The sequence below is a fragment of the Anomaloglossus baeobatrachus genome, chromosome 4 (genome assembly GCF_048569485.1).
Source record: "Anomaloglossus baeobatrachus isolate aAnoBae1 chromosome 4, aAnoBae1.hap1, whole genome shotgun sequence".
Classification (NCBI taxonomy): domain Eukaryota; kingdom Metazoa; phylum Chordata; class Amphibia; order Anura; family Aromobatidae; genus Anomaloglossus; species Anomaloglossus baeobatrachus.
Genome location: NC_134356.1, coordinates 295,231,558 through 295,255,671, shown reverse-complemented (window position 1 = coordinate 295,255,671; position 24,114 = coordinate 295,231,558). Strand labels below are relative to the sequence as shown.

At 46.2% G+C, this 24,114-nt stretch overlaps 1 protein-coding gene across 3 annotated transcripts in view; it reads left to right on the top strand.

The window, feature by feature from the left end:
• The window catches only part of CSRP2 (cysteine and glycine rich protein 2), a 51,518-nt gene that overhangs the window by 5,933 nt on the left and 21,471 nt on the right, over positions 1-24,114 (top strand). Inside the window, exons 2-3 of one of the 3 annotated variants that reach the window (XM_075344919.1) lie at positions 7,002-7,064; positions 10,692-10,820. In XM_075344919.1, the coding sequence (XP_075201034.1) occupies positions 10,759-10,820 (62 nt within the window). In that variant the 5' untranslated portion in view covers positions 7,002-7,064; positions 10,692-10,758. Of the gene's footprint in view, positions 1-7,001; positions 7,065-10,691; positions 10,821-10,883; positions 10,979-24,114 lie in introns of those variants that run through there. The other 2 variants (XM_075344920.1, XM_075344921.1) reach the window with 2 other exon arrangements.

Below are 24,114 nucleotides of genomic sequence, written 5' to 3'. Positions count from 1 at the left end.
CTTCTTAAAATAAGCCCTAGAGGCAGAATGTCAACTAAAAGGAGGCATTATGAGTGGGGGACATATGACTGATGGGTGCTCTCATAGTCACACACAGCTCTGCAGTGAGGAGCACTACCACTGTGAGAAATGTAGATCAGCAGAGCAGACTGTCCATCATTCCATAGGATCAATCTAACAAGCAAAAACAAAATAGCCTGTTTCGTACTTCATAGGATAACAGTTTTGTGAACCTGGGCTGATGAGGGGTTTTCCAAAACTTATGAAGAATGTCTGTAGTTCACAAGAGTAGGTGTGTTTTCTTTGTCGCTCCATTGGGAGACCCAGACAATTGGGTGTATAGCTTCTGCCTCCGGAGGCCACACAAAGTATTACACTTTAAAAAGTGTAACCCCTCCCCTCTGCCTATACACCCTCCCGTGCATCACGGGCCCATCAGTTTTTTGCTTTGTGTTGAAGGAGGCAGGCACATTCACGCAAGCTCCACATTTTAGTCAGCAGCAGCTGCTGACTTTATCGGATGGAAGAAAAGAGGGCCCCTAACAGGGCTCCCGGCATGCTCCCTTCTCACCCCACTCTGGTCGGCGGTGCTGTTAAGGTCGAGGTACCCATTGCGGGTACAAAGGCTGGAGCCACATGCCGTTATCCTTCCCCATCCCTTAGGGGCTCTGGGTGAAGTGGGATCCTAACCGGTCACCATGCACTGGGACCGGGCTCCCTCCGCAGCCCCTGGGGGAATCTGACGGACAGGAGCCGGGTATCATCAGGGACAGGCCCTGCTACTCTGAGGTACTGTGTCCCCTTGGGGACGGCGCATAGAGCGCCTGTGTAACGGACGCTGCAGCAGCTGCTGGGTGTTTTTGTCACCGGGACTACCGCGCCGACCGCGCTTGTTTCCCGGCCACGTTACTAACTTTAGTCCCCGGCTTTTGCGGCCTAGTACCGCATACTCCCGCCCCCGGGCCTGCCAGTCAGGGGGAAGGGCGGGACACTGTACTGGACGTCAGCGGTGAGGGCTGGAGCATACTTGGGTATCCTCCTCCCCCCTCACTGAGCACTGCGGGGCACCAGATTCCCGCACTTTCTGAGGCACGCCCACGGCTCCCTCCTCCTCTCAGAACGCCGGCAGCCATTGCTATCAGCACTTCTGCCGGTGGAGAACTTCAGGACCGAGCTCCACAGCTCTGGGAGGCCCAGGCAGGGAATCTGGTGGACACACAACCGCTGAGGGCGGTCGGTAAGCCGCACCTGTTACTAGGTGCTGGCCCCCCTGGGTGCCGAAGTGTGTGTGTGTGTATATATATATATATATATATATATATATATATATATATATAATCTATCTCCTTATGGTGTATACATTTACTCTGTTCGGCCGCATTAATTGCTTTTGGCTATATACCCTCACTGTTTGCTCTAAGAGGAGACAACAGCATGTCGTCCGCAAAAAGCAAGGGTGCCAAGGCACAGGCTTATTTTGCAACCTGTACCTCTTGTGCGGCTATGTTACCTGCAGGTTCCACCTACCCTCATTGTGTGCAATGCTCGGCCCCTGTGACACTCACTCAGCCGGAGCCTCAGGCACTGGTGGGACCCTCGGCCCAGGTAGAACCACCGGCTACCACTGTCCAGGTGGCAGGGACAGAGTTTGCAGTGTTGGCTGAGAAACTTTGAGTCACTTTCTCAATCCATGACTCAGTCTATGGATAGATGGTCTGCTAAGATACTAGAAGCTTTGCAGCACAGACCGGTAACACAGGCCCCGGGAACTGTTGAATCATTGCCCCCAGGCCCCCCTCGGTCGGAGCAGCAAAGTGCTCCTGGGGTGACTCCTAGGTCCCACGGTGAGGACTCCGACACGGACCGCAGTCCCAGACCGGCTAAGCGGGCTCGCTGGGAACTTCCCTCAACTTCATCACACTTCTCAGGGTCTCAGCATGAGGACTCTCTGGAGGATGAAGCGGATGTGGCAGATCAGGGCTCTGAACCTGACGCTGCTCTCAATCTTGATACACCTGAAGGGGACACCATAGTAAATGACCTTATAGCGTCCATCAACCAGGTGCTAGAACTTTCTCCTCCAGCTCCTCCGATTGAGGAGTCAGCTTCTCAGCAGGAGAAATTCCAATTTCGTTTTCCCAAACGTACACGGAGTGCGTTTTTCGATCACTCCAACTTCAGAGATACAGTCCAGAAACACCGAGCTTTTCCGGACAAGCGCTTTACTAAGCGCCTTAATGACACACGTTACCCCTTCCCCACTGACGTAGTTAAGGGTTGGGCTCAGTGTCCCAAGGTGGATCCCCCAGTCTCTAGACTGGCGGCTAGATCCATAGTAGCAGTGGCAGATGGTTCATCGCTCAAGGATGCCACTGACAGGCAAATAGAGCTCCTGATGAAATCCATCTATGAAGCCATAGGCGCGTCCTTTGCTCCGGCATTCGCAGCCGTATGGGCACTCCAAGCTATCTCAGCTTGTCAGTCTGAGATTAATGCAGTCACACGTGCCTCTACCCCGCAGGTTGTGTCCTTAACCTCTCAGGCGTCGGCTTTTTCGTCCTACGCCATGAACGCCGTCCTGGACTCGGCGAGCCGTACAACGGTAGCATCCGCCAATTCAGTGGCAGTCCGCAGGGCCATGTGGCTACGCGAATGGAAGGCAGACTCTGCTTCCAAGAAGTTCTTAACCGGTTTGCCATTTTCTGGCGACCGTCTGTTTGGCGAGCAATTGGATGAAATCATTAAACAATCCAAGGGAAAGGACTCGTCCTTACCCCAGTCCAAACCAAACAGACCTCAGCAACGGAAGATACAACCGAGGTTTCGGTCCTTTCGGCCCTCAGCCAGGTCTCAATTCTCCACGTCCAACAGGCCACAGAAGGGCCAGAGGAACTCTGATTCATGGCGGTCTAAGTCACGTCCTAAAAAGACCGCCGGAGGAACCGCCCCCAAGGCGGCCTCCTCATGACTTTCGGCCTCCCCAAACCGCATCCTCGGTCGGTGGCAGGCTCTCCCGCTTTTGCGACGCCTGGTTGCCACATGTCCACGACCGATGGGTGAGAGACATTTTGTCTCACGGTTACAGGATAGAGCTCAGCTCTCGTCCTCCGACTCGTTTCTTCAGAACATCTCCGCCCCCCGAGCGAGCCGATGCTCTTTTTCAGGCGGTGAGCACCCTGAAGGCAGAAGGAGTTGTGATCCCCGTTCCCCTTCAGGAACGTGGTCGCGGTTTTTACTCCAACTTGTTTGTGGTGCCAAAAAAGGACGGATCATTCCGTCCCGTCCTGGACCTCAAACTGCTCAACAGACACGTGAAAACCAGACGGTTCCGGATGGAATCTCTCCGCTCCGTCATCGCCTCGATGTCCCAAGGAGACTTTCTAGCATCAATCGACATTAGGGATGCTTATCTCCACGTGCCGATTGCACCAGAGCATCAGCGCTTCCTGCGTTTCGCCATCGGAGACTAACACCTTCAGTTCGTGGCTCTGCCTTTCGGCCTGGCGACAGCCCCACGGGTCTTCACCAAGGTCATGGCAACAGTGGTGGCCGTTCTACACTCTCAGGGACACTCGGTGATCCCTTACTTAGACTATCTTCTAGTCAGGGCACCCTCCCGGGTAGCATGCCAACACAGCCTGAATACTGCTCTGGAGACTCTCCAGAGGTTCGGGTGGATCATCAATTTCCCAAAGTCACAATTGACTCCGACCCAATCGCTAACTTACCTCGGGATGGCGTTTCATACTCTCTCAGCGATAGTGAAGCTCCCGCTGGACAAACAGCGTTCACTACAGACAGGGGTGCAATCTCTCCTTCAAGCCCAGTCACACCCCTTGAGGCGCCTCATGCACTTCCTAGGGAAGATGGTGGCAGCAATGGAGGCAGTTCCATTTGCGCAGTTTCATCTGCGTCCACTCCAATGGGACATTCTCCGCAAATGGGACAGGAGGTCGACGTCCCTCGACAGGAACGTCTCCCTTTCTCGGGCAGCCAAAGTCTCTCTTCAGTGGTGGCTTCTTCCCACTTCTCTGTCGAAAGGAAAATCCTTCCTGCCCCCATCCTGGGCTGTGGTCACGACGGACGCGAGTCTGTCAGGGTGGGGAGCGGTCTTCCTCCACCACAGGGCTCAGGGTACCTGGACTCAACCAGAGTCCTCCCTTCAGATCAATGTTCTGGAGATAAGGGCAGTGTATCTAGCCCTAAAGTCGTTCCAGCCGTGGCTGGAAGGCAGGCAGATCCGAATTCAGTCGGACAACGCCACGGCGGTGGCGTACATCAACCACCAAGGCGGCACACGCAGTCGTCAAGCCTTCCAAGAAGTTCGGCGGATCCTGCTGTGGGTGGAAGCCACAGCCTCCACCATCTCTGCAGTTCACATCCCGGGCGTAGAAAACTGGGAAGCAGACTTTCTCAGTCGCCAGGGCATGGACGCAGGGGAATGGTCTCTTCACCCGGACGTGTTTCAAGAGATCTGTTGCCGCTGGGGTACGCCGGACGTCGACCTAATGGCGTCCCGGCACAACAACAAGGTCCCGGCATTCATGGCACGGTCTCAAGATCACAGAGCTCTGGCGGCAGACGCATTAGTTCAGGATTGGTCGCAGTTTCGACTGCCTTATGTATTTCCTCCTCTGGCACTGCTGCCCAGAGTGTTACGCAAGATCAGGTCCGACTGCCGCCGTGCCATCCTCATCGCCCCAGACTGGCCGAGGAGGTCGTGGTACCCGGATCTGTGGCATCTCACGGTGGGTCAACCGTGGGCACTACCAGACCGACCAGACTTGCTGTCTCAAGGGCCATTTTTCCATCTGAATTCTGCGGCCCTCAACCTGACTGTGTGGCCATTGAGTCCTGGATCCTAGCGTCTTCAGGGTTATCTCAAGAGGTCATTGCCACTGAGACAGGCCAGGAAACCAACGTCCGCCAAGATCTACCACAGGACGTGGAGGGTCTTCTTATCCTGGTGCTCTGATCAGGGTTTTACTCCCTGGCCGTTTGCCTTGCCCACTTTTCTGTCCTTCCTTCAATCCGGAATGGAAAAGGGTTTGTCGCTCGGCTCTCTCAAGGGACAAGTCTCGGCGCTTTCCGTGTTTTTTCAAAAGCGTCTAGCCAGGCTTCCGCAGGTACGCACGTTCCTGCAGGGGGTTTGCCACATAGTCCCTCCTTACAAGCGTCGGCTAGAACCCTGGGATCTTAACAGGGTGCTAACGGCTCTTCAGAAATCACCTTTCGAGCCGATGAGGGATGTTTCTCTTTCACGCCTTTCGCAGAAGGTGGTCTTCCTAGTGGCAGTCACATCACTTCGGAGAGTGTCTGAGCTAGCAGCGCTGTCATGCAAAGCTCCCTTCCTGGTGTTTCACCAGGATAAGGTGGTTCTGCGTCCGGTCCCGGACTTTCTCCCTAAGGTGGTATACCCCTTTCATCTCAATCAGGATATCTCCTTACCTTCTTTTTGTCCCAATCCAGTTCACCAATGTGAAAAGGATTTGCACTTGTTAGATCTCGTGAGAGCACTCAGACTCTACATTTCTCGTACGGCGCCCCTGCGCCGTTCTGATGCGCTCTTTGTCCTTGTCGCTGGCCAGCGTAAAGGGTCGCAGGCTTCCAAGTCAACCTTGGCTCGGTGGATCAAGGAACCGATTCTTGAAGCCTACCGTTCTTCTGGGCTTCAGGTCCCTTCAGGGCTGAAAGCCCATTCTACCAGAGCCGTGGGTGCGTCCTGGGCATTGCGGCACCAGGCTACGGCTCAGCAGGTGTGTCAGGCGGCTACCTGGTCGAGTCTGCACACTTTCACGAAACACTGTCAGGTGCATACCTATGCTTCGGCAGATGCCAGCCTAGGTAGGCGAGTCCTTCAGGCGGCGGTTGCCCACCTGTAGGAAGGGGCCGTTTTACGGCTCTTTTTATCGAGGTATTCTTTTACCCACCCAGGGACTGCTTTTGGACATCCCAATTGTCTGGGTCTCCCAATGGAGCGACAAAGAAGGGAATTTTGTTTACTTACCGTAAATTCCTTTTCTTCTAGCTCCTATTGGGAGACCCAGCACCCGCCCCTGTGCCCTTCGGGCTGGTTGTTCTTTTGTGTACACATGTTGTTCATGTTGAATTGTTCTTTTGGTTCATGGTTCAGTTCTCCGAACATCCTTCGGATTGAATTTACCTTAGACCAATTTATAAGTTTCCTCCTTCCTGCTTTGGCACCAAAACTGATGGGCCCGTGATGCACGGGAGGGTGTATAGGCAGAGGGGAGGGGGTTACACTTTTTAAAGTGTAATACTTTGTGTGGCCTCCGGAGGCAGAAGCTATACACCCAATTGTCTGGGTCTCCCAATAGGAGCTAGAAGAAAAGGAATTTACGGTAAGTAAACAAAATTCCCTTCTTTTGTTTTTTGTTTTTCTTTTCTATCTTACTCATGTAGTAGTAGAACAAAATTGCCATCAGTTTCTTGCTGTATCTTTCTGTCAACCTCTGCCCCACCTTCGGGGCAAGGGCACACTGCAAGAAAAACGACCCGAGTGTAATGTGATGAAAAAGCGCTTTCCACTGAAACCCATGTTACTCTGTGGTGCCGTTCCCATCTGTGATTATTTTCTCAGCTCTAATCGGACAGTCTCAGCATGCTGCGGGTGGAATCCGATCCGTATTCCCTCGCACCCATACAATTCTGTGGGTGCGAGTAAAACAGCACTGCATTTGGATGACATCGGAGTGCAGTGCGATAATCGCATCAGCTGACCATGGAGGAGATGGGGAGATTAATCCCACTCTCTCCTCCGCAGCTGTGATCCGATCGCAGGATTGGATCACAGTGGATGACACTCGGCTCACAGCACAGCGTGAGTTGAGGGTCATTAGTATTTCGCTTCCAATGCGCTCGCATCATATGTTATACGCTAATGTGGCCCCAGCCTCAGATGTATTGTCATGTGTAAATACTGCAAATTACTATCTCAGCCTAATTTTTTTTTTTTTCTTTTTTGGGGGGAATTATTACAGTGTCCTTGGAGGTTCCAGCCCAACACCAGCTCAGCTTTCAGTAGTAACCAGCAGCTGCAGAAGGTACGTTTATGGGTACATGTATGGATCTTCCAACTAAGCACAAAAGAAAAGTATTATGTCCATCATAGAAATAAGACCAGAGGAAAAAAGTAGACCGTGTCCTCTGGAAAGCTGCAGTATGAAAAGGTCATCCAACAGAGAAGCTCTTTGTACCCTAATTCAATCTGGCATTTTTTTGTTGTATTTATGGCATTTTTTTGTCTCTCGCATGATTAATCTGCACAAATTATTGTTCATTTTTTCCTTGGCAGTGGTCAGATTTGTGGCGGACCCCTAATTACTACATTGTTGGTGGTCCCTTTTTAATCAGTTTAATAATGTGTAATGTACATTCCTTACACAAAGTATTCTTGACACTACACCGACACAGGCATAGTATGGAGAAGCTCCACAATAAACTCCTGTTATAGACTATGCCCCATTTAGGTAATGCACTGATTTTTGTGACTAATTTACACCTCCTATGCCTCCTTTTCTGCTCATGTAACAACCTGCCACTAGCATTCATGACCATTTATAATTTGCGAGGACCTGACCACCTCCCTGGCCTAGACAGTGAATTGGGTGCTAGGAGGCACCACCGAGGCATCATTCATAGTGTAGACACAGGGTCCCTGTTCTTCTGATCAGAGACCCCCAGCGATCAGACACTTATCACCTATCATGTGGTCATTAAAAAGATCATATTGGGAACACAACAGCATCCGCGCACTCTCTAAGGCTTTGTGCGCACTAGAAATGTGAATTTTCTCATGAAAATTTCTTGAGAAACTTCTGGGAGTGGAAGATTTCCGGACCTCCGGAAAAAATCCGCGGTAAATCCGCATGCGGATTTGCCGCGATTTTCCCGCGGGTGGTTCCCTGCGAATTTTGCAGGCTGTACTGCAGAAATCCGCAGGTACCTGCAGAAAAGAATTGACATGCTCATTTTCTCAAGAAATGTTCTCAAGAAAATCTTCTCAAGGAAATTTCTTGAGAAAAATCCGCAGCGTGCGCACAGCTATTTTTTTTTTTCTCATAGGATTTGCTGGGAAATGTCTGCACAAAGATTGCAGACATTTCTCAAGAAATTTCCGCAGCAAATCCGCGGGTAAATCCGCGGGTAAAACGGCCGAGTGCGCACATAGCCTAAGAGGTCTTCATGATATCGCTGAGCTAATGAGCTTCTTACCTGGTGCACACAAACCGACCTTGTATAATTTTACCAACTATTCTATTGAAAGGTCATCTTGTAAGACTACATTTTTTTTGTGTAATTCCCACAGGGGAAACATTTGGCTGTGGCTTTCTTGTTTCTGTGGTGAACCGAACTTGTGATGAAATAGCTAATCCCCGCTGTGGCCTATCTCCAGTAGTGGTTGTCTGAAGAGATGTGCCGGAAAACTATGGAGCCTGGGGATTGAGTGTTTGCATTTTTTTAAGCTAGGTACTTTTTGCTGCATAAAAAAAGTAGCTTTTTACACTACAAGCAAAGTAGATGGGATTAATCGTAATCTCATGTCCACTGTGGGTTTTTTTTTTTTTTTTTTTTTTTTACGCTGCATGAACTCATCTGCAATGCGTATTTCCAAGCCGCAGCGTGACAATTTATCTTGTGGGTACACTGAGTTTTCAGTACAAACTCTCTGAATAGACTTGCATTAGATACGGAAAATCCACAGGTAGAAAAAACGCACGTGTTTTTAGTGCGCTTACACAGCATCAATGCATAGAAAAACGCATCTAAAACAAAACGTATCCTGGATCAAAGTGAGTTGAAACATAAGCAGCGCAGCGGAACAAACAGGAAGTTGCCCAAACCAGAGTTCAAGGTCCCAATACACACAAACTCCTATACAGGCACAACAAAAAATATAAAGATATAGCTAGATAGAATAGAGAGATGGATAGCCAAAATGCACAACCCCCTACATATTATACAATTGCACCCTTTAGTGCCTTTCATGTGGCACTATAGGGTGTTTAATCTGGTCTGACATAATAAATATTTTTAAAAAAAAAACTACTTGGGGGTCCCCCCAATTTTTGATAACTAGCAAAGGTAAAGCATACCGCTGCAGGCTGATATTATCAGGCTGGGGAAGGTCCATGGTTATTGGGCCCTTCCCTGCCTAAAAATACCAACCCGCAGCCACCCCATAAGATGCGCCAATTCTGGTGCTTCACCTCGGCTCTGCTCTTCCCGATTGCCCTGGTGTATTGGCAATCTGGGTAATCGTATTTTGGGTTAATGTCAGCTGGCATCCAGCCCTGGGGTTATATCTATAAGACACCCCCATTACTAACTCAGTCGGTAAAGAGCAAAAAAAACTCCCCAACTCTTTTGATGGTTCCCCAATATAATTTATAAAAAAAGACATGCAGGTCTGATGTAGTCAAGGGAATTCAACATGGTCCACAAATGGAAACCTAAAATACTTAAAATGAGAGAAATAAAAACCATACACTTTCCTTCATTCACCAATTTATTAGAAGGCAAAGTTCGCAGGTCCAATGTCGTCCAACAGTTCCCGCAATGTTGCTCAATTACCTAAGTCAGTCTATTGATCCTTAAAACGAGGCTTCCAAGACTTTGAGCGTCAGTCACTCCCTACTCACACTGCTTTCTGTGATACCCGGGACACAAACCTTTTTTTTTTTTTTTTAATTATTTATTAGATTAAATCAGGCAGAACACCCTATAGTACCACATAAAAGGCACTAAAGGGTGCAAGTTTATGATATGTATGGATATCCTGCAGGATATCCAGTCTATTGATCTAGCTATATCTTTAAATGTATTTGTGTGTATTGGACGTGGGTGGGTAATAGTGTTTCTTATGAGATGGTGAAGGTTATAATTATGCATGATTGTATTTAAAAATTAAAATCTGTAATTTTGCTTTGGGCAACTTCTTCTTTGCTCTTCTGCCTATGTTTCAACTAACTTTGAGACAAAAACGTTTGCATCAATAACGCATGTAAAAAAAAAACACAAACTCAAGGAAAATGCAAGTAAATCAAGATGCGGCAGTGTCGCAGAAATTCTGTAGCGCCAAAAACTCAGCAAACGGTGGTCATGGGAACATACCCTAAATTCCACTTTGGTTGCTAGTGATTAGTTTTTTGGGGTTTTTTTTTTGTTTTTCCCTATTGGGTAACTTTGAAAAATGGTATGAACTGCGTACATTCATTATCAATGAGGTATTGGATTATAGTTCATTTCACGGCAGATTTTTTTGATAAATGCACTCCCTCTGCCACAAAGTAGCGCTCATTTTACCTATAAACCGCATGGCAAGGTCAGCCACCTGTGGCCCTCCTGCTGTTGTAATACTACAACTCCGAGTGGCCTGAAAGGAGTTGGTTGCTGGAGAATACAGGATGCTGACTCTTGCCCTATGGTTTCGCAGGACAGCACTACAGAATGTAAAAAATGAAAACAAACATTCATATCTGTCTCTTGCTGTGACCAACAATGTGATACTGGAAACTGCATATGTTTCTTTTTTGTTTTTGTTTTTTGTCTTTTTTTTTTCCTTGCGATTTTGTAACAGCATTACTTGGATGGCAAGAAATGCTTTAAAAAAAAAACAACAAAACAAAACAAAAAAAACACCACTAGGCCGCTTTATCTTTTTCTCTTAGATTGAATACAGACATACGAGGGGCTGCAGAGAAGTCTTTGGCCTTACCCAGAAAGAAACGAGAGAGGATGATGACATTTTACATTTATTCCACATACTCTCCACTGATGTCAACACACTTCTTACATCGGTAATCCAAGTTCTGTAAGGCTAGCAAAAAGAAGGATTTCTGTTGTGCCTCAGGCATCCGTAGCAGCCATGGCATCGTAAACGGTGTGAAGTTTGGTACCCTTTAGGTGTTTCTCCAGGTTTGGAAACAGTCAGAGGGAGCTAGATCTAGTGAATAAGGTGGGTAGTCAACCAGCTGGAATCCTTGCTCTGCCTGTTTTGCCATGGTCGCTTATGCAGTGTGAGTGGAGGCGTTGTCTTGCAGGAACAAGATTCCTTTGGACAGCTTGCCACACCTTTTGGCCTTCAAAGCTGCCTTCAATTGGTCCAAAAGTACTTTGATGGTGGAACCCTTTTTGAAGGTAGAACACTAGAAGTACGCTGTCCTTATCCCAGAACAGACACAATCACCTTTTTAGTTGCTGATTTTTGCACCCTGAACTTCTTTGGACGAGCAGAACCACTGTGCCTCCACTCTTTTGACTGCTCCTTGTTTTCAGGGTCATAAAAATAAATCCAGGTCTCATCCATAGTGACCAGTTAATCCAGGAAGTTCTTATAAGTCTGGAAACGCTGACAAATGGACTGGAAAGTTTTCACTCGCATGCTTCTTTGATCTGTTGTAAAACATTTGGGGACCCACTTTGCAGATAGCTGTCTCGTGTCCAAATGTTCATGGATAATGACACAAACATGTTCACTGGAAATCCCCATGATGTCTGCTATTGCTTTAGCTGAAATGTGTTGATTCTCCAGTATGAGGTTGTGCACAGCATCGACAATCTGCAGAACAACCACCACTATAATAACAACAATCTTTATTTCTATAGCGCCAACATATTCCGCAGCACTTTACAATTCAGGAGGATCATATACAAACAAGTAACAGTTAAAGAAAATACAATATTTAGAGGGGGGGAAAAAAAAGACAAGCCTGCTCGTGAGCGCTTATAATCTACAATGAGATGGGGGGGCAAGGTACAAGTGCTTATTTACAATGACAATCCAGCCATCTCAAGGAAATAGGGGATAGATAATGGCTTCCTGGACCAGTTGGCCAGAACCTTGAGATGCATTTGGGTGCCATGGAGTTTGACCACTCTGTCATCCAGGACGTTCCTCATCATTGGTGCTGAAGTGACCTGTTTTAAATTTGGCCACCCACTTCTTAACTGTGGAATATGAAGGGCATTGATCCCCCAATGTCTGCGACATATCACCATGAATATCCTTTGCAGACTTTCCTTGCAGAAACCAGAATTTTATCACTCCTCTGCTCTCAATTGTTGTGAATATCGCATTAGACTCCACCATTTTGTTTCCCGCGTGCGTAGAACACTGTTTCCATAAGCAACAAACACAAAATTTTGAAAACCTTTTATTAAGGCTTTCATGTGATGTAACATTCTTTACCATAGAAGCAAAAAAGATCACAAAGCCAAAGACTTATCAGTAGCCCATTGTAGGAGCAGCAGAATGTGCATGTGTTTTCTACAGGGTGGTGAAGTCTGCAGTGGAAATGGCAATGATTCATTATTAATTTTGGTTTATTTGTTAACAAATCATAGGAATTTGACAAGTTTAGGAATGCCAATAATATAAATTATATTTTAGTTTTAGCAGTCTAAGGTCTCCTATTTTATTGTTTTGCTTGTTTGTTAAAAGCCATGGTACTGTTTTACTACTAAATAAGGCCGCGCTCACATCAGCGGTATTTTGCCGCAGGGCCGTATCGGTACAAATGCGTTTAAGTTTAATTCACCTCCAATGGAGTTGCGGCAGGATGTGACCCATGTGACCACATCCCACCGCGACTCCTTTGGAAATGAATTAAACTTAAACGCATTTGTACCAGATCCGGCCCTGCGGCACAATACCGCTGATGTGGCGGCGCCTAATTGGCCATTCAAAGAGCGGGCTAAAGATGGAGTCTTGGCTTACCAACTCCACAGCCCGCATTGGCTATATGTAGGCTTGTTGCAGCTCACGTGCTATTTACTTTTGATTTATTTTTTCCTTTCTGTAGGGCTGTGTCAGGAATGTGTTGTGATAGTTACATGCGTCACAGCCGCACCCAATTGTCCTAAGCTGTGGCCCATAGAATATCCTCAAATATAATGTAGACATGGCTTACTAATTTCTGTATTCGCACAGCTCCACAGCTTGCTCCTGAATGACAGTCCTGGTATGTTCTCTGCTGTTTGGAGCTTTACATAACAAAGTGAATAGATGTTTAGTATGCATGACACCGCGTCCTTGCTGCAAAATGACACAGTAAGGCTACTTTCACACATCAGTTTTCTGTATTCAGGTACAGTCCTTTTTTTTTCCGTATCCAACGTTTCCGGTTTTGTTGTGCAAACCGGAGCAGACCGGACCCACCGGATCCGGTTTTAAGCGGATCCGTTGGTGACGGATCCGGAATAAAACGGATCCGGTGGGTCCGGTTTGCATCCGTTTTGCATCCGTTATGTCCGTTTTTTTACGGATCCGTTTTTTAAACACTAAACAAACAATTAACGCGTTCCGTATTCTGATTGGCTATTGGGAAAATATAGTATATATACAGTATTTTGAAGCATATATTACAGAATGAAGACAGAGACAATCAGAAACCATGGATGTTATTCTTGCAAATATCACAAAGATCACTGCAGATTTTATATTTGAGGCAAATCGCTTGGCTATCATCGTCAGAGAAAAGGAGCGACAGCGACTGAGGCGTCAGCGACATCGACGCTTTTGGATCCATCCCCTGACTGCCCAGAGACTGACACGTGGGGTGTTTTCAACCCTATACCTGGAGCTCCGTGGAAACGATGAAAAATTCACAAGCTATGTCCGGATGGCAGTGAATAATTTTGACGTCCTCCTTGGCCTTGTTGCGGACAACATACGTAAAACGGACACCTACAGCCGGTTCTCTATAACACCCGAGGAGCGTTTGCTGGTTACGCTTAGGTAAGTTTTTTTTTTTAATTGTATCCTCCTGTAACTGTAATGTGTTTGCTATTATTTTTTTATAATTATTGTCTTTCCTTTACAGATTCCTTGCAACTGGAGAGTCGCTTTCGTCCCTTCACTACCAGTTTCGACTAGGAATTTCCACCATCTCGGGAATCATTAGAGACACTTGCCAAGCCTTGTGGGATTGCCTCCATGAGGATTTCATCCCCCAGCCCACCAGGGACAGATGGCTTGCAATTGCTGAACAATACTACAACATTTGTCAGTTTCCAAATTGCCTTGGCTCAGTGGACGGCAAACATATAAGAATTGTGAAACCTGCTGCTTCGGGGTCAGAATACTACAATTATAAAAAGTATTTCTCAATTGTCCTAATGGCAATAACGGATGCGGACTACAAATTTATCTCAGTGGACATTGGCGCATATGGGAGATCCAATGACTCTCAGGTCTTTAAAATGTCCCCAATGGGGCGGCGAATCTATGGGAATACTTTTGATTTCCCTCCTGCAAGACCTCTTCCTGGCACATGTGAGCCCCCAATGCCCTTTGTTTTTGTGGCCGACGAAGCCTTTCAACTCTCCCAACATCTATTAAAGCCATATGCAAGCCGTGGATTGACGCAAACACAAAAAATATATAATTACCGATTATCCAGAGCCAGAAGAATGGTGGAATGCTCCTTTGGGATACTAAGCAGCAAATGGCGAGTGTTGTTAACAGCGATTAATTTAAACATTGAAACTGTTGATGAAATAGTGAAAGCATGTGTGGTACTGCACAATTTTGTTTTAACAAAGGAACCTTTGTCCTTGGATGATCAGAGTTTGGAAGCCACCTCTTTGACTGACTACACCAGTCCTGGATTTAGGAGTAGTGTTGCCTGTTCAACAATTCGTGACAAATATGCTGACTATTTTGTGTCCCCAGAAGGTAGAGTAGATTGGCAAGATCAAATGGTATAAGATTTTTGTTTAGTTTTATAACAAATAAAAATAGTTAAAAATAAATTAAAAAATATCTTGTTAACCTTGTTAATTTTAATCTTTGAATCTCTTTAAAAATTTGTAATTTTTACACCGTCAAATTACAACATGTTATGTTTTTGTATTACCTTATTATTAACTTAACTTGCAAAATAATATTCCCCCCCAAAAAAAACAAGAACAAATAAATACTTTTCAACAAAAAACTTTTATTTTTTATTACATACATAAATTATAAATTTGTATATCTTGGGCTTGGGGTGGAGATAGTACTGGAGGGGCTGACAGATGGGAACACACGCACAGTGGGAGTATTGAGGGTGGAAAGTGGTGTTGGTGGTGGGGAAGTAACAGAAGGTGAAGGTGTGGTTGAGAAACCAAGAGGGAAACCAGGAGATGGGATGGGATTTGGTAAGGATTGAGGGGTGGAGTGGAGGGATTGGGAGACAGAAGAGGTGGCGGGTGAATTGGCTTGAGTTGGGGTCATGATGGGTGTGGAAGGCGAGATGTGGTAGTGGGTAGGAAGTGTAGGGGCAGATGTGGTTGGGAGCTGGTACTGGGCTGCAGGCTGGTACTGGGCTGCAGGCTGGTACTGGGCAGCAGGCTGGTACTGGGCAGCAGGCTGGTACTGGGCAGCAGGGGGAGTATGGACAATGGCTGGAGGGGGGGCAGGTGCTGGAGGAGGGGTGGGTGGAGGTGGTTGGGAGGAAACCTGCGCAAGAGCCTGCCGTGTGGCTTGCATTACATGCATCTGCTGGTCAGGAGATAGCTTTTCCATGCGCTCTAGTACGGCTTGAAAAAAGCAATGATTGGGTGATTTACTTGCATCTAAATGCAGCCTGTCCAGACGCGTGCACAATTCGTGTGTATTTTTATCCATATTGGCCTTTATGAAGCTAAAACCAGAACTATTTTGTTCGGCTAATAATTTAATGGCGTTCTGGAAGGCTGCATTTAGATGCAAGAACTCGGGCGCATAGTTTTTTTCCTGACCCCTATGACGCTGACGCCCAGAACCCAAAGGTGTTCTACTGAGGGCAGCAGTGTCAGAGGGGTGGGGTAGGGGAAAAGCTATCTCGTCACCAGCAGCTTCAGGTAATGAAGTCTCACGGGAAGCTCCAGCGCAGGTGGATGGGACAGATGTAGATGGAAGGGAAGGTTCAGATGGGTCAGGTCTGTGCCTGTGTTCCCCAGTGGCGGACTGTTCAGGGATCGCTCCTGTCGGGTTCGATGCAGGCTCCTGAGTGCTGCAGACGGTGCTGTTAAAAAGAGGAAAAACAAAACAATAATTAATTTAATTGCTATACATTGGCACTGACTAAAAAAAAAGGCAAAAAAAATCAGACAAAATATTATACTTTGTACATATTGTGGGGAATATTTACCTTCTGCACACCATAGTTGTCCGGAGGAACGACAACGCTCTAAAGTAACGGTACTTCGATCTGCGTCCTCCGGATCCACTCGGGGCCTGCATCTCTTGATTCAACTCCTTTTTGAAGCGATCCCTGATAGACCGCCACCGCTTCAGAAGTTTGTCACCTGAAAGTGGAAAGCACAAAGTGGTTAGTATACAACACATTACATCCTGCAGCATAACCTACTGAACTGTGAATACTTACGCGCTTTCTTCTGGCCACGAGAATTGAGCTCCCCCCAACCTTCTATCGCTGCGTGGCATACCTCGTCCCAGAGTCGACGGGTTACGATTGAATCAGCGTGGCGGCGGTCAGACATGTTCCACAGCGGCTCCCTCTCTCTAACTTCATCGATGAGGAGGTCGATGTTGATAAATCCGGCCTCCTCACCGTCAGAATCGGGAGCACGCTGTGATGCCTGTTCAAAGAAAGAAAAAAGAAATTAAAAAAAAAAAAAAAATAGACAGAAATTCACACAGACATGAAAAAATAAAAATAAAATCTTACACTATGACCACCGCCACCTCGACGACGACCCTGGGACGGTCTTGGGGGAGCTCTATCGTGAGCCCTAGAAGTTGAAGCCTTTGGTGAAGAAAAAAAAAAACCATTATTTACTTATGTGTTTGGTGTGCTGTGGTAAACAATTCCTGTATGAAACTTACACTATGACCGCCCGCTCCGTGTATTTCTCCACCCCTTCCGTCCTCTTCTGGCAGCATCTCCTGTGATGTTTCGGCCACCTGGGTAAATGTCGTTTATTTAAAAATTTTTTTTTTTTTTTTTTAAAAAAAAAAACAAAAAAAAAAATATATACCTCAGTTTGTGAACCGGAGGGCGGGCTACCAGAAGACGACATATCTTATTTTATTACAGGCCTCGCACAGCAACTGGCTGGACCAAACTCTGACCGCAACACTGCACCTGTAAAAAAAGAAAAAACAATGTCTAAGTACATGTACGCAGCTCACAACAGTGATCTGTGGACAGTACTGTGGACATTACCTCAGGAACACTCTCCTCCACAAGATTTGCACACTTGCACAGAACCGAAGGAACACAGCAACTGGCTGGACCAAACTCTGACCGCAACACTGCACCTGTAAAAAACGAAAAAACAATGTCTAAGTACATGTACGCAGCTCACAACAGTGATCTGTGGACAGTACTGTGGACATTACCTCAGGAACACTCTCCTCCACAAGATTTGCACACTTGCACAGAACCGAAGGAACACAGCAACTGGCTGGACCAAACTCTGACCGCAACACTGCACCTGTAAAAAAAGAAAAAACAATGTCTAAGTACATGTACGCAGCTCACAACAGTGATCTGTGGACAGTACTGTGGACATTACCTCAGGAACACTCTCCTCCACAAGATTTGCACACTTGCACAGAACCGAAGGAACACAGCAACTGGCTGGACCAAACTCTGACCGCAACACTGCACCTGTAAAAAAAGAAAAAACAATGTCTAAGTACATGTACGCAGCTCACAACAGTGATCTGTGGACAGTACTGTGGACATTACCTCAGGAACACTCTCCTCCACAAGATTTGCACACTTGCACAGAACCGAAGGAACACAGCAACTGGCTGGACCAAACTCTGACCGCAACACTGCACCTGTAAAAAAAGAAAAAACAATGTCTAAGTACATGTACGCAGCTCACAACAGTGATCTGTGGACAGTACTGTGGACATTACCTCAGGAACACTCTCCTCCACAAGATTTGCACACTTGCACAGAACCGAAGGAACACAGCAACTGGCTGGACCAAACTCTGACCGCAACACTGCACCTGTAAAAAAAGAAAAAACAATGTCTAAGTACATGTACGCAGCTCACAACAGTGATCTGTGGACAGTACTGTGGACATTACCTCAGGAACACTCTCCTCCACAAGATTTGCACACTTGCACAGAACCGAAGGAACACAGCAACTGGCTGGACCAAACTCTGACCGCAACACTGCACCTGTAAAAAAAGAAAAAACAATGTCTAAGTACATGTACGCAGCTCACAACAGTGATCTGTGGACAGTACTGTGGACATTACCTCAGGAACACTCTCCTCCACAAGATTTGCACACTTGCACAGAACCGAAGGAACACAGCAACTGGCTGGACCAAACTCTGACCGCAACACTGCACCTGTAAAAAAAGAAAAAACAATGTCTAAGTACATGTACGCAGCTCACAACAGTGATCTGTGGACAGTACTGTGGACATTACCTCAGGAACACTCTCCTCCACAAGATTTGCACACTTGCACAGAACCGAAGGAACACAGCAACTGGCTGGACCAAACTCTGACCGCAACACTGCACCTGTAAAAAACGAAAAAACAATGTCTAAGTACATGTACGCAGCTCACAACAGTGATCTGTGGACAGTACTGTGGACATTACCTCTTCCCTGGAGCACTGGACTGGAGGACAGCAGAACTTGAAGTCAGGAACGAACGGCAGGAGGTGTGTAGAATGTGCTGGATCCTTTTATAAGTTTGGTGATGATGAAAAAAAAAAATTTGCACATGCTCTGTTTACCAAACCGGATGCGGTCACCGCATCCGGTTTAAACCGCATTGCGCCGGATCCGGCATGCATAGACACCCATTGTATACAATGCCGTATTGTGCCGGATCCGGCAGAATGTGGTTTTTTTAAGGGGCAAAAAAACGTTACATGATACGTTCTATCCGGCCGCCGCATTTAATTATTTTGCCGCATCCGGAAAAAACCGGATGCACCGCAAAGCAATCAGGTACAATCCGGTTACAATGCAAGTCTATGGGGATAAACCGGATGCGATACCGGATCCGTTTTATCCTTTTTTTTCCGGATTGTACCTGATGGCAAAAAACTGATGTGTGAAAGTAGCCTTAGACACCTTAGACGGCCTCTATATTCTCTACACAGCAGAACTTTCCATTCACAAGTGAAATGACACTTGGTAGAATAGTTACGTGCAAGCAGGAAAATGTAATGTGTATATTATACAGAAGTCATACAGACTGTGTACAGTACACAGAGGTCACTGACTGGTGTTCTGCATGTTTTTCCAGTGTCCAGGCAATACATCTAAGTACCACCAAAGGTTGATGAAAGGATGTCATCACTATTGTTTCTGGTGACGTGCCATATTTCATGTGAATCATAAAGCACCACTCCAAAGTTTTATTTCAACTCTGGAGTAATGCTTTAAATCGAAGTCCTCCTGTCCCTCACCTTATACTCCCCTTCCAGCATCTTCATCAGTTTTCAGTCATGTTACCATCTGTCTCAAGCAATTTGTGGCCTGCTGACTGCTCCATTGTTTCCTAGAGGTCACAACTCAAGTCTGAGAGCCTCGTTCTGGCCTTTATCTGGCTCTCATAGGGTTGCATTGAGAGCTTGTGACCAAACGTATGACTTCTAGCCAGTTCTAAATTATGGGCACAAGATTGTACCGCCAAACCTGAAAAAAGATGAACACGCTGGAGAGCAAGCATATAAAACTGGTGAGGGGGCAACTTTGTGTGGTCAGACCACACACCAATTTTTCTTAATTTGTCCCCTCCGGACAGGCCCAGGCAGACCTGGAGGTGGAGAGTTAACGATACTTTGCTTCGTGACCCCCACAAGTGTGGAGGACATTCGGGAATCCATAGACTCATTCCTCTCAGTACATGCTTCGGACAGCACACCATATCCCATTAAGTGGGAGGCCCTGAAGTGTGTTCTGAGGGGCACTTTTATATAAAAAAGGGTTCACGCATCAAAAAGGCTAAAGAGGCTAGGGTGACAGAACTCCTGGCCCAAATTCAACCACTAGAAACTCAACACAAGAGCATTCCATGCTCAGAAACACTGATAGAACTCACTAAATGCAGAGATGACTTAAAATCCATTTTAAACCTCAGTTTTCTTAGATTCAAAAATCAATTCAATCAGACCTTGGACGGCTGCATTTATCTGAGTAATTGTACAATGTCACGCCTCCTTCATCCCCGCACACAGATTCAATTCATCCCCCGACTATGGCAACCAAATGGGACAGAGGTACAAAACCCTATAGAAATCTTAGACATCATGAAAACATTGTATTCCAACTTATACAACATAAAGGGGAAATTTTCAGACCTGGACCCCCAGGAATTTCAAAGGCGGGTAGAATACATTACAGACACAGCTCTCCCGGTAATAGATTACAACATAACAGTACAGCTCGAGGAACACTTCACTGAGGCGGAGGTAGAGGAAGCCATTAATAATACACCCAGTGGAAAGAGCCCTGGCCCGGATGGGTTTTTCCCATTATTTTACAAAACTTTTAGGGACAAACTTACTCCCTTCATGACAAAGGTGTTTAATTCGGTCACATATACCAATGGGTTTGCCCCACAATCGTTGGAGGCCCACATAGTTGTGATACCCAAACCAGAGAAAGACCCCTCGATGGTCTCGAACTATCGCCCAATTTCGTTGATTAATGTAGACCTCAAAATCTTTGCAAAACTGTTAGCCAATAGACTGACACCTCTACTTCCAGATATAATACATTCGGATCAGGTAGGATTTGTACAGGGACGCGAGGCGAGTGATATTGTGTGCAAGACTATATCGTTAATTGCGGGGGCATGTCCAGGAGGAGTGGGCTTGTTATCAATAGATGCCGAGAAGGCTTTTGACCGCGTACAGTGGGGTTTTATGGAGGCGGCTCTCAAGCAGATTGGGCTGAGGGTAGGTTTTTTAGTTAAAATAATGGCCCTTTACACCGGCACCATGGAACGGATTAAAGCAAATGGTTCTCTCTCGACCCCATTCCAGATCCACAACAGTACCAGACAGGGCTGCCAATTATCCCCATTAATATATGCCATTGTCATGGAACATTTGGCAGAGGCTATCAGGAGAAACCCCAGTGTGCGAGGTCTGAGCCTGGGAGGGAGACAGTACAAAACGGCCCTCTACGGTGACGACTTACTGCTATATATATCAGAACCCCATATCACTTTCCCCTCACTTATGATGGAATTTGAACGTTTCGGGGATCTTAGTAATTTCAAAGTCAACCACAAAAAAAACAGAAGCCCTAAACCTATCCTTGCCAGCGTCAGAAGTTCAAAGATCCCAAATCAACTTCCCATTCAAGTGGCAGGCACACTGATTAAAGTACCTGGGAATTCAGATACCTTCTGACCTTAGTAAAGTGTACACATTAAACTACCAAACCCTATTAGACAAGACCCTTAGGGATTTCAACACATTTAATAAAAAGCCTCTATCTTGGTTTGGAAGGATTAACACCTTTAAAATGGACATTCTCCCAAGATTCTTATGTTTTTCAGGCTGTCCCCATCAACCCACCAATAAGCTTCTTCAAAACCATGAAATCTGCTCTTATGAAATTCATATGGAACAAGCGAAGCCCAGAATAAAAATTTTAACCCTTACTAGACACAAGCAAGAGGGGGTGGCGGGGTTGCCAAATCTACGACTTTACCACCAAGCCTCGGTGTTGGTCAGATTGTTTGACTGGCACTTCCAGGCAGACACAAAACAGTGGGTGGGCCTGGAGCAAAACTGCGCACCGATACCTCTGAAGAACCTTCCATGGGTAGGAAAATGGGAAAAGATACACATTGAGTCTGCAGTGATATTGGTGAAGGCAACATTGACGTTGTGGGACAGACTGAGAGCAAAAAGCGGGCTGACTAAGCCTTTTAGTCCACTTACCCCCATATTTAACAATCCGGAGTTCCCTCCAGCGAACGGGATGGAGAGGTTTCTTTGTTGGCACCAAAATTCTGACCTTCGAGTGGTACATTTATTACAGGACACTCATATCCCCACACGGGAGCAGTTGGAGGCAAGGGACCCCCCACCATGAAACTTTCATAGTTGCAGTACGGACAGTTGCGGTCCTTTTTGGAGAGATGGAGGACGGGGGGCCAGCGCTCTTATCCAGTGTCGCCTACACTATTTGAAGGTTTGTTTCTCAGGGGTTCACCGCCCCCCCACCTGATCTCGGTGATTATATAATCACCTTAATCGACAACCTAACCTCCCGGGCCTGGACTATGTCCAGGCATGGGAAAAGGAGTTGGGAACTACGTTTTCAAAGGGGGACAAACAAAAAGCTTTCCTCTTCACTCATAAAATTTCGGTGGCAGGGTATGCTCAGGAAAAGAATTTCAAGATTCTGGCTCGGTAGTACCGTTACCCAACCAAAATTCACAAACTATTCCCTTCAGTACCGGACAGGTGCTGGCGATGCGGAATTGAAAAGGGGACAATGTCCCACATCTGGTGGGAATGCGACAAAATTAGACCCTTCTGGGATGCAGTATTCGGGGCGTATACAAAGATTACAGGAACCCAGGTCAGACCTACCCCCTAGGTGGCGATTCTTTAATGTTGCCAGGCTCCATTGGGGCGCAAAAAAGAGATCTCAGGTTTTGCCTGATTGCAGCTAGATTAGTAATTCCCAGATACTGGCGAAGGACGGAGACACCACCTGTTGAGGATTGGTTTAAGGAACTCTCACATATAGCCCTCATGGAAGAACTATGTGCGATAGCTAATGATACTACTGACATCCACGCCTGGACTTGGCAATCTCGGATTATGTTCAAAGAAACCCAGGATTTCTCGAGGTTATTGGTTCAGTAAAGGGGGTTCAAGGGCTCCGATGTATCACACCTATCTTCAACCCTATCATCTTCTCTTTCTCCCCCCCCCCTTTTTTTTTTTCCCCTCTCCCCACTCACATACCTAGTACTTTTTTAGTTTTTGTTGTTTTTGTTTTTTTTTTTCCCTCACCTTCGTCCTAGTCAGGTATAGGGCATAATGATGGAGCTACGCACAGCATCCTCCCCAGACCGAAAACTTGGAAAATAGAATAATAGTTACGGATATGCGCCAGACAGTAAATGGTTATATGAACAAAAGGGCTTAGAGAAGAGGGGTGACTTTTTGTATTCACCCCCCCCCCTCTCTCCCCTAAACAGGGCGCAGTTGTTAGTTTTATAGTTTAAAGGAAAAGTCTTGGAGTAGTAACTTTATGTAAGATTGTAATCGATTACGCTTGAATTCAGGACCAAGTGTGGTCCAATGATAGTAGATTATTTCTTCCCACTTCCTTTTCCAACTGCCTTTCATAATCAACCCTTCACTAAAATATATATATAAATATATATATATATATTATATACGCACATACATACGTACATATAAACTAAGGGGTCGGAGAATGGAGAAAAAGATTCAATTTATCTGATACGCACCCGAAAGTAAAATGGCTTGGGACTAGACGTATTATGGAATTAGCCATATAGGGAGCAATGTTATTGTAGAGTAAATGATAAGATTGTCATCTGCATTTAACCCAATGTGTGTAATTGAGTATTTTTGATCGTTGGACCCGGAGAGGGAACATCCTTGAGATCTTTCTCTCTAATCTTTTCTCATTCCCCACTACTACTTTCTTACTCTTTTTTATATTGTTTGTTTGATTTGTGAAAATTCAATAAAAACAGATCAATCATAAAACTGGTGAGGGGACCACTCCAGCACTGGGGAAAAAAATAACAAAACACTGGAGTGGTGCTTTTAAAGGCATTTTCCAATTACTCTTACTTCTTAGCCTCAAACTCAAAAATAACAGGCCTGTTCTGCCTGGTGCCATTTTCTGTTTAATCACCGACCACTCATCTCGACAATCCAGCAGCTTCCGCTAACATCATGTCAGCCAAGCAATATCTTCTTTTCCGCCCTGCTTTGTTGATGGAGTGTCTCTGCCGATGTCATGCCGATAGGCAGCTGACTCTGTCGCTTAACTATGGAGAATGGCTGTCTATCAACATGACTACTGCAGTGACTAGCTGCTGACACGACATCCAAAAGAGGAACGACTGCTCTGTTGACGAGAAGTAAAATGAAACAGGGAAATCTCCAGCG